Genomic DNA, 11,369 nt, shown 5'->3' with positions numbered 1-11,369 from the left:
AGGTCATTGGCAGGGTGGGAGACTTGGAGACATTTCTTCAAATATAGTCTTTTCAGCCTCTAATCAAGGCTAATAACTCCCTGGAGGCCTTTTATCTCACACTGTGCTTCCTCATTGCCCCCGGAGGCGAGGCGGCTTTTGCTCCTGAGCCTAGAGATTGCTGCACCCGTGTTCTCAAGAGGAGCCAGGCCGACTTTGACCTCAACCTGTGCTGTGTCAGCACCTAATGCCTTGGGAAAACCAGCCCCAGGAACCTGGGCTTGGTGCACATTAATCAAACTAACAGATTAGGCACAGGTACACCTGGAGAGCCTCTGGGGGAGGGCAGGCAGCCAGAAAGCTCTGGGCGGCACAGAGGGACTATGGCCACCATGGCCGTGCCCAAGATGAGGGCATCGCGGAGGAGGCGTGAGAAGCCTGAGGACTTTTCCGACCCCAACCACTCTCAGGGCTCTACCTGGATAGAGAAGCCAAGATTGGAGAGGGGGTGGCTGGGCAGAGCCGAGCTGAAGTGGACAGTTTGCAGCTACAGGGCCAGCCCAGGGATCCTACCACCCTCTTGTTATCTACTGTTATCTCCTCTCCCTTTCCTTCCTTTCCTCTGCCTCTTTTACTTCTTGCCCCCCTTCCCCCCACCGTTCCCTTTTCTCCTCCTTCAGCCTATGTCCCAGGCTGGCCAGTGGCCTTGTACGGCTTTGTCTAGCTGGGCCAGAGGGGATGGGTGAGGGTCTCCTGTCCATGGGCCAGACCACTGACTATCTGGTCCAGTTCTCAACAATAGTGAGGTACGGGTTGGAGGAAGGAGATGGTGATGGCTAACTTTAGTTTGCTTTTTTTTTTTTTAACAGATCCCAAGAATTGTAGGCAGTAGATAGATTCAAAGCAGAGATTTTTAATTAATCAGAAAGCACCCATGAAAACCCTAGGGGGAATACAAATGAAGTATAACGTACAATCTCTATCTTTATAATCAGCAGACTAGAGAAGACTGTTGAGTAGGGATCCGGATGGTGTCTATTACAGGGGCGGTCGCCTCTTGCTCACGATAGCTGTGTGCTGTGCTCCTACGTCGTCCTGCGTCCTGTTCCAGAGCCTGGAGGCAGAGAAATGACACTGAAAGTCCCATCCCAGGCCAGCAGGAGAGACCAGAGCAGAGGGAGATCAGTGTGGATGGGAAGACAGGGAGCGTTTTCTAGAAGTTGTGGAGAAGAGACAGACTAGGATAGTCATGCAGACAATTGCTTGTCCCGAGAGCTCATTTTTAACTCCTTGTTACTGACTAGAAGCAGTGGCCAACAGTGAAATAGGAAGCTTCCCTTGAAAGAATCAATTCTCCTTCTGCGGAAAAGAAGGGGTGAAGGAGGAAGGGAGAGGGGGATACTCTGCATAGAGCACATTGCTAGCGTTTCCTGATGCAACCTGGGGCTAGCATTTCCTGACGCAACCTAGTTTCAGTTGTGCAACAACCCTCTTACGCATTTGCTCATTTCCCTGGAGAGGAAACTGACCCCCAAAGCCCCCCAGTTCTAGGCTAGGTTTAAACTTTAAGTGTGTGGTCTTTCCACTCCACAAGGCTCCCCCAAGTTCGGAGCTCCACGCTGACAAGTGGGTGCGGGGGCTGGGATCCTACAGAGGGAGTTCTACCTCTTCCGAACACAGAAACCCCAAATGTAGGGACGTTTCAGCTGTGGTGGGGGTGACCCAGGCCAAACCGCATGCTTGGGAGTGTGGGATGAAGTCATGCTTGTCTCAGAGGACGCAGTTCCTGCCTTGCTCTTGCTTAGATATAGCCCATCCAGCCACAGCCCTGAGCAAACTGAGGTCCTGGAGAGAGTAGGAGCTCGGCCCCGGTCTCCCCGCTGCTCGCCCCAGCTTCTCCTTGCCTCCTCTCAGGCTTCGTCAACTGTAGTGTTTTTTGCAGGTCAGCAACCAGAGGGCAGGATGGAAAATGCCCCTCCTCCTCACGCTGTGTCTGTTGCAAGGTGAGTCCCAAACACGTGTTGGCCCAGTTGCAGAGTTTGCAGAACGAGCCCCGTGCCTTCCAGGCTGCAGAGGCTCCTGGAGGGCCCTTGGTGGCGTTCAGGGCTCCCACGGCAGTTTGGACATACCCCTGGCTTTCTCTCTGGGGATCCAAGGCCATGCAGTGGACCCGGGGAACGGTCAGATCTAAGTCCAGGGGGAATGGGAGAGGCAAGCGGCCACACAAGAGGGCGGATGCCTGATTTGATCATTTCTAGAAGATTCACTGTTTTGATATTCCCAATATCTCTGTTCTCTTCCATTCAAGTTGATGACTGAAAGTTGGCTGCATTTCCAAGAAAGGGGTCCAGGGCATGTGTATTAAAGACAGAAGGCAGATTGCTCCTTCCCACTCATTCAAAAACACTCAGGCCCAGTACTAAGGACTTAGAGGTGCAGACCTGTCCTACACAAAAGGAGTTCAGAGTTTACAAAGAAACTAGATGGGTAAATAAAATTTATATCTATGCATTTACTGACTAAGTCAACATTCATTTCTGGAGGGCTGACCGTATGCCCAGCACTGGGAATAGGTGGATGAAAGACAGAATCTTGCAACAGGTGCGGGCAGGCTGGCGTGGGAGCCTGGCCAGGTATAGGTCCGGCTCAGAGGATGAGTGGCCCTATGTGCTGCAGTCTACGTTTTATTTTATTTTACTTTATTTATGTTTATTTAAAAAAATTTTTTTAATGTTTTATTTATTTATGAGAGAGAGAGAGACAGCATGAGCAGAGGAGGGTCTGAGAGAGAGGGAGACACAGAATCCAAAACAGGCTCCAGGCTCTGAGCTAGCTGTCAGTACAAAGCCCGACATGGGCCTTGAACCCACGAACCGTGAGATCATGACCTGAGCCGAAGTTGGACGCTTAACTGACTGAGCCACCCAGACACCCCTATGTTTAATTATTTTTGAGAGGGAGAGACAGACCACAAGCAGGGGATGGGCAGAGAGATGGGGAGACACAGAATCTGAAGCAGGCTCCAGGCTCTGAGCTGTCAGCACAGAGCCCGATGCTGGGCTCAAACTCATAAACTGCAAGATCATGACTGAGCTGAAGTCAGACGCTTCACCAACAGCCACCCAGGAGCCCCAAACAAATCAGAATTTTAATGAATCAATGGTAGCTAATATGTGAGCAAGAACTCTCTGTAATAGAATCAGACCATGTCTTTATTTTAATCTCCCACCAGCCCTTTCAAAATTTTTCAGTAGAAGCAAATGTCCCCAAATGAAAACTCAGGCAGGTCCATGATTTTTCTGTTAACGTATTAATGTAGGTAAGAGTTCTGACTGGATTTCTTTAACTGTCAGATGCTAGATTTGACATTTCTAAGTGTGCAGTTAAATATTTTGGTTGACACTTTAATCTTCCTTCAACCAGATACCCCCTCATCTACCCAGGGCCTGCGGTCAGGAAGGCGCCGCGGGGGACGCGGTGGCCGTCTTCTCTGTTGCTCTCTTCTGTCTCCTCCCCATGTTGCAGTGGGTGCTCAGGACCCAGTAGGGTCCCAGGAGCAAAAGGGAGGAGAGGCAGAAGACAGAGAGCTCTGCTTGCTGGGGTGGCCTGGAGCGCTCTGGCCTGGCAGGAGTTTAGAGCTGGCTCGTCTCCTTGTGGGCACATTTGTGAACTTAGATGATCCCCTGATGGTCCATGTCTTCCCTTCACCCCAGGTTCTGCTTTGACCCCTCCACACAGAACACCCCATCTCAGATGCCCTCCGGGCCCCGCCCCAAAGAAACACTCACTCCTTTCTCACCCCTCTGTGGGAGGGAGAAGCCATCCATCGCAGGTGCAACCACTCTCCCTCCATCCCACCTCAGACCTCTTGTGCTCTCTCACAGAGACGGTCTCGGGTCCATGGCCACCCCACATCTGCAGGCCCCCCCAACCCTTGCTCCTCTCCGGGAGAAGCCATAGTAACAGACGACCGCCGGGAAATGATGGGTGAATGCGTTCAGGGCATCCGCCTCCACTGACAGGCAGAGAATCTGCATCAGGGACCCAGATGGGCACCACGCTGATTCTAAAATGCTAGCTAGCTCTTTCTTTAATTCCCACAGGTGACGAATAAAAAATTCCAAGTGACGTAGGGGAACCTGGGTGGCTCAGTCAGTTAAAGCATCTGACTTCAGCTCACGTCATGATCTCACAGTTTGTGAGTTTGAGCCCCGTTTGGGGCTCTGCTCTGACATCTCAGAGCCTGGAGCCTACTTTGGATTCTGTCTTCCTCTCTCTCTGCTCCTCTCCTGCTCACATTCTCTCTCTCTCTAATAAATAATAAGACATTAAAAAAATTTTTTAAATTCCAAATGACATATAGTACATACCAAATATATTCCAAATTATATATAATATAACATATACACCTTAATTATATATAACTAGGAGCCACTGATCAGTAATCTACCAAATGAGTTCTTAAGGACAAGTTAAATTTGGTATCAATAAAAGGAAAAAATGTTAATTGCAAGAGCGGATTAAGGACTCTTTTTCTTTTTTTTTTTTAAAGTTTATTTATTTTTGAGAGAGAATGAGAGAGTGCCAGCAGGGGAGGAGCAGAGAGAGAGGGAGACAGAGGATCCAAAGCAGGCTCTGTGCTGACAGCAGTGAGCCTGATGTGGGGCTTGAACTCACAAACCATGAGATTATGACCTGAGCTGAGCCACCCAGCCACCCCTGGTTAAAGATTCTTAATCAGCTTTCTACTGCGAGGTCGGACCGCCCTATCCTGCTGATTCGTGGAAGAGACATACAAGAAAAGACAGTCTTGTGTGTACAAGTATCACAAGATCTTGTAGATCACAAGAATTCCTCAAAGCGAGGGCACCAACGCTTTATCAGGGCATGACCGCTGTTTTCCTGAGAAGGTCCTTGTTGGTAACTGTTAATATTCTTGACTTTTAATGATAAATTGCCACTCATGCTTATTAAGAGTGGCATAGTTGGTGGTACGTCAGGTAACTAAACCTACAGTGAATATTGATACAGTCATGGCATTTATGACCCCGAGTCTTCTAGAATTAGACCTCAGGACATACACAACACGCAGGGCCATCTCGATGAGCTAAAAGGGCTGGGTTTAATGCTCTGCCGTTACCATGGTGAATGAGCTGCATTCCATATGTTGGGGTGCTCCTGACCCAGGCGCTAAGCTCTGATATCTCTATACGGGTTCTTCTTGCTTTACTTTCAGGAAGGCGTTTTCTGGCCTGTTCCCTGGTTCTGGCAGAATTTGGAGCTTGTACCTCGCCACAGTGACTATACTCAGCTCTCCCTTTCCTTTGACAATTTTTCCCCCTTTCTCTGCCTGCAGCTGCAAACGCATTGAAGGGCCCGAGGCTGGTGTCTGGGGAGCTGGGGGGAACTGTCACCATCCAGTGCCGTTATGCCCCCTTGTCCATCAACAAATACGAGCGGAAATACTGGTGCCGTCTCAGCCCCCTGACGTGGTTCTGCCATACCATTGTGTCCACCACCCACTACACTCACCTTGGCTACCGGGGCCGCGTGGCTCTCACAGACTTCCCGCAGAGAGGCCTGTTTGTGGTGAGGCTGTCCCAACTGTCCCCGGATGACGCGGGCCACTACCGCTGTGGCATTGGGAAGAAAAACGACATGTTCTTCTTCAGCATGAATCTGACCGTCCCTGCAGGTACGAGCTGATGGCATGTGGGTCAAGTTTGGTGCAGTGAATGCTGGGAAGGAGAAGGTGCAGGAGAAGACTGCCGGGTCCAAGAGGTCTTTAAGCCCAAGGGGAGTGATGAGGAAAAGCTGGGGTGGGGCAAGGGCTTTTAGAAGTAGACTTTCAGGGCCGCCTGGGGCTCAGTCGGTTGAGCATACAACTCTTGGTTTCGGCTCAGGTCATGATCTCACAGTTTCTTGAGTTCAAGCCCGTCTGGCTCTGCACTGGCAGCGAGGAGCCTGCTTGGGACTCTCTGTCTTTCTCTCTCTCTCTTCCCTCTGCCCCTCCCCTGCTTGCTCTGTCTCTGTCTCTCAAAATAAATCAATAAACTAAAAAAAAAAAAAAAAAGAAGCTTTCATTTCAGAAAGAAATGACCTTCAGAAGGAAGGTAGATATTAGGAAAAGCTTCCAAAATGAATGCATGCAGACTGTCCCACTCAAATCTCCCCACATCTTGTGGCATGTATTTTTGGAGAGGACTCCAAGAAGGGAGTGAATTGAATAATGTGGCTTCTTAAGTTCATGGTGTCTCTTTGTTCAGACAAGCAGAGCAGGTAAGAGATGCAGGACAAAAGAGGCTCTTCCTGAAACCAAGTCCCTTAGCAGACATCTGACAGCTACAAGGTCCACATTCTGGGTGGCAGGTTCCAGAGAAGTGACCTGGAGTTGGGCACCCAGAGCCCGGGAAAGGGCGGCCAGGCAGTGGATGGCCAGGAGAGGTGGCATGTTGGGGAGCCGGCAGTGCCTGGATTGCATTTGTCTTGTTCGATGTCACTCTAACTGTCTGCCGAGACTGGCTGCTCTATTTGAGGACCAGTATGTGGTGGGAAAGGGGCCAGCATGGGCAGGCAGGACAGCTCAGCACAGAGTGTGTGAGGAGAGAGAGAGAGAGAGAGAGAGAGAGAGAACCATAAAATGTCAATATTTGCAAAAAGATTAGAGATTCCATCTGGTTTTCCCGTATATTTATTTTATCCAACATATTGACCAAACACTGCATTGCGTAATGAGGTTGCATTCGTTGTGGCAAACACTCTAAGCCTGGGGTCCTTTGCTAAACCCTGTAGGCGGCTGGGAGAGCCTTCCTATGCCGTCTCCTTCCACCCTTCACAGGTCTTTCCAGCACTGTCCCCACACCCACTCTGGCTGCTGGTGAGCTTGGCATGGCCTCCTTGGGAACAGCATCACCTGCGGCCAATGGACGGACCCCAGGAACCTCCTGGCTAATAGAAAGACAAGGGACAGGATTCCACAAAGTTGCTCTGACTCCAGGAGCCAGGAAAACAGCCACTTCCGCTGAGGCCAGGCAGACTCCAGGAACAAGTGGGGCAGTAGCTCTAGGGACAGGTAGTCGGGTAGAGGGTTCTGTCTGGACAACAGTCCCCGCTCCAGAGAGTTTGGCTTCAACAATCAGAGGTGTGTCCAACACGACAGAAGGTGTTTGGGCGTGGGACAGCAGAGGCTCCGTAGGGAATACGGTTAGGTCCGGTGAGGAGGGGAAGGAGGTAACACCTTCTGAGGCCGGTAGGCCACAAGAAGAAACAGAGAGGGTCAGAGCAGCTCTGGATGTAGCTGGAAAGGTCATAGGGACCATGAGGTCAACAACTCTGGTCTCTGAAAAATGGATGCAGGAAATCTTGCAAGAAACAACAGCCATTCCTAAGCCCCAAGCCCTGGCGCCCATTGAAAGAACGACCCCAGGTGCAGGCGTGTGGACCCCGGGGCCCAGCATAGAGGCGGCATCTCCTGAGGGGGCTACTGAAGGAGACCTAGACACGCCTGCTGGACACAGCCATCCCCAAGCAACACCGAGCCAGGCCCTGGCAGCTGCACCCTGGAGGCCCCTGGGCAAGGAGTCTTCCATGAAGAGGTAAACTCCTAGCCCCTCCTCTCTGCCCTGCTCCAGGCATGTCCCTCCCTGGGCTGACCTCCGCACCCCCCTCTATCTGCTCACTTCTCTCCCTCTGTAACCTCAGGACAGCAAAGGGCAAGGCCCACAAACATCACAGACCCTTCCTTGTTCAAGGATCCTTGCTAAAAAACCCTGAGTATTTTCATGTGGTTTTCAAGCAAAGCTCAAAACAAAAGAGTAACAGAATGTTTAGGTGGAAGCTTTGGGACTTTCTTCTTAAAGATGAGGAACAAGTGCTCCAGGGAGGGGAGGTACTTGCTGAAGCCACAGGGGAAGGACGTGAAGCCATGGGGCAGAGCTCCTTGCCCAGGGTGCATTCCCTGCCTCTCCCTCACCCCTCTTTCCCACCGTGACACGTGGCAGTCAACCCCCGTCACACGCCGTGCAGCAGGGACAAGACAGGGGCTCCTGTCCTCACTCGGCAGCTAATGCGCTGTGGGAATGAGGGCAGCCGACTTCCCCCACCTCAGCTTCTCACCTGCAAGGCGAGGGGCGAGGACCAAATGGCCTTCCGTCTCCTGTCCAGCTCCAACCCGCCCTCCCCTACGCTCTTTCCCTCCTCCCTTCTGTGACTTCCACTCCAGGGCTTCTCCAGGAGAGAAAAACATCTCTCGGATCCTGACTCCTGTCTCCACGGTGCTCTTCCCCCTGGCGCTTGTGGCTCTTGTCTTGTTGCAAAGGAGGCTGCGGAGAAATAGTATGTGTGAGTTCAGCGGAAGTAGCCCCAATGCTGGGGGAGGCAGTGCTCGTTCCCACCGGACACCCTCCGGACTGGGTGGGGTCACAGTTGGTGCTGGATGTAGAAATGCTGAAATCTAGACTGAGCCATGTAACCAGTCCTGGCCTTGGTTTATCAATGAAATGGGAAAATCATGTCTGTGCTTGTGCCTCAAGGACATCCCCGAGCAGAAGGAGAAGATCTTTCAGAGGATGGCAAGGCATATGCTAGCTGTGGGCATGTGAGCCGCAGGGGCCAGGCCAGCGACAGACAATAGGACCCCAGGGACCAGGTGTGGGAGCAACCTACATTTGCACCCTCTGCGTGATGGCCCAGCCGAAAGCCTCTTCCAGCTAGGTTTCAATACTCTTCAAATGAGTGTCCCATGGTGTTTAGCTATGATGAAGAGAAGGCAAGATGTTCTGGGAGCAAGTGGAAGAGGCTAAGATGATCGCCCCCAGGACCCCGAGGGCCTGGCCCGATCCTTTTCAATCCAAGGGCTCAACTGCGATTCATCTGTGTCAGAAAGTTCCCATAAGGTTGTAGGGGTTAGGGAAGGGGGGGTACTCAGGGAATCAAATTCAGTTGCCAGCACCCTCACAGCATGCTCTGTGTCTGTGCAGCTCAGGAAACAGAAACGGCAGCAGGGGTCACCTTGATTCAGATGACGCAGTTACTGGAACTGTGCCTCCAGCCAGGCCAGCTGCCCTGCATGGAAAGGAAGATGTTCTGGGATGACTCTCCTACTCGGGTCAGCCTGACTGTCCCAGAGAGGCCCCCTGGCCCCCAAGGAATGGAACAATAAGCTGTACAGTCACCATGGAAAGAGACCCAGGACCAAACACCACGACTTCAGCCTTTTCTCATCCTTTCTCTACCTATACAGAGGGGAGCCAATGGACCCGGGGCTCCATGCCGGGAAGCAGAGGCTGGCCATTCTTGGGCCCAAGAAAGTCCAGCATTTTCCACAGCCAAAGGTGATATATGACTCAAAGAAGGCTTCAAGAAAGGATTTATTAAATACTGGCAAAGGTCGTCACCTTGGAAAGTGTGGAACTTCCGTTTCTGGGAGTTTGAAAATGGAAGAGACTTCCCATTATGACAAATTCTTAGCCACCATTCCTAGTCCTTGCTAGGCACCTGCTCTTCTCAGTCTGTTAGCCCTCAGTCTGCTGCACACATTTAATCATGTTCCCGTATACGAGGCTTGCCTTCCCAAGTAGACTCTAAGCTCCTATAGGGCAGTAGTTGTGTTTGATCCACCTCACTATGTCCCCAGAGAACTTCCAGCTTAGTAGGGCCCCCAGTAAGTATTTGTGGCTGAGTGGCTGACTGGCTGAATGACATGGGCTCAGCGGCCTCTGAAGTACTCTGAGTCCCCTTTCATTTGGGAGTCCCCGGGGTAACTCCATAGGCAGGTCGTTTCTCCATAGAAACTAGAAGGAACAAACCTCATTCCTCAAATCATTCCCCCACATTTGGGCCCATACTTGTTATGATATAGACCTTTTGACCGAGGCAAGATTTTCTGGGATTTTCCTAAATTCATGGGTGACGGGGTATTTTTCAGTAGATTCTCACCATCCTCATAAAGCTCCCCTTGTTCAACTGCCTCTAAATCCTTGAGATCAAGGACTGTTGATGAAGCTGGGAAATGATTATTTGAGGGGGAGGGAGGTGGGTAACAGAGAAGGTGGCCAGAAGGAATTTTATGTGGGTTCTGCTTTTATAACCACTTCATCCCATGCCTATTGGGGAACTTTGGCTCCACCCTGGGTCCCACTGTCTTTCGGGGACTACATCTGTTCTTTCATTTTGCCAAATCTGTTACCCAGCTATCTCAACTTTGCGTTTGGGCAAAGCAGCCTTTGAGCAATGAAAGAGAAAGAAAAGAAAGCCTCCAGTATCAAGTTGAGAACTGCCAAGTCGACATTTCCAGAAGAATCACCCCTGCCTCCTAGGCTGTCAGCAACGCCAGAAACACTTCGTTAATACATCCTCATAACTGGTGCTGAACTCAGACACTATCCCCAGAAAATCATGGAGATTTAGTCTGCAAGTTTGGTGAGAGAGACCCCAATGTTTTGGATAAGTAGGGAAGTTGAAAACATCTAACCAAAGGGAATCATAGAATTTCAGAGTTACTAGGTCCTTAGAAGTTAACCACTCTAGGGTGACATAACTGAGGCCTTGTGGGGGAGAAGGAAATTGTTTAAACCCACTTAGTAATAGAGTAAAGATCAGAAAAAAGAGCGCATAACCTTGATTTAGTGCTTTCTCCACTTCGTCATTGCTAAGCAATGTATCAAAGCAAAACTAATTTTAGAAAAACTTAGTGACACCACTGTGGTCTAGCCTCAGACCATTTTCATGAATGTTTATCTCAGCGACCTGCCTGAAGAACCTATAGGAGATAGAGAGAGAGATTAGGCAGCCACATTAACCCATTCAACCAATGAGGAAGCAGGACCTGGGGGTATGTAGTACAGTCAAGATCACTTGGCTTATTAGAGGCGGGGACAGGTGNAGCTAGTGTTTACCAGAGGTGTCCACAGAATGCTAGCTTCTCAAGATTGTTAACAGGTATTCTTAGAGGGGAAAAAAAAAGCTTTGGTAGATCAAACGAGTTTGGGAAATACTGGTTAAAGAATAAACAAGTTCTTACGAGTAGGATTTTTGGAGCCTCTAATCCACTAAAATGCATTGTTAAATAGCCCTGGGGTATGGGGACATTATGTTTTCCCAGTGTTTTGGACTATCGTGTCTTGGTAAAGCAATCTCACTGGACTGGGTTCCTCAGATCACTTACTGCTTGGCAAAGTTGGATGCACTGAGGCAGGGGTCGGCAGCCCTTTTCTGTAAAGGGCCTGGTAGAAAACATTTTAGACTCTGTAGGACACACAGCGTCTGTTGCAGCTCCACAGTTGTGCTGTTGTAGCACTGAAACAATGACTCTGGCAGGGCGCCACCAACATTTTATTTACAGATATGGGGGGTGGGCTGGATCTGGCCTTGGACCCATGATTTGCCAATTC

At 50.4% G+C, this 11,369-nt stretch overlaps 1 protein-coding gene across 1 annotated transcript; it reads left to right on the top strand.

Moving 5' to 3' along the window:
- The first annotated feature begins 371 nt into the window (after positions 1–371).
- Positions 372–9,354, top strand: FCAMR (Fc alpha and mu receptor). Its single transcript, XM_077775159.1, has 6 exons — positions 372–518; positions 1,922–1,982; positions 5,336–5,674; positions 6,818–7,574; positions 8,201–8,319; positions 8,958–9,354. The coding sequence occupies exons 1-6, from the start codon at positions 372–374 to the stop codon at positions 9,137–9,139; spliced, it is 1,605 nt and encodes a 534-aa protein (XP_077631285.1). The 3' UTR covers positions 9,140–9,354.
- The last annotated feature ends 2,015 nt before the right edge of the window (positions 9,355–11,369 follow it).

Source organism: Crocuta crocuta, unplaced genomic scaffold (assembly GCF_008692635.1).
Source record: "Crocuta crocuta isolate KB4526 unplaced genomic scaffold, BGI_CrCroc_1.0 scaffold207, whole genome shotgun sequence".
Taxonomy (NCBI): domain Eukaryota; kingdom Metazoa; phylum Chordata; class Mammalia; order Carnivora; family Hyaenidae; genus Crocuta; species Crocuta crocuta.
The sequence above is the reverse complement of the archived record's forward strand: the minus strand, read 5'-3'. Positions and strand labels throughout refer to the sequence as shown.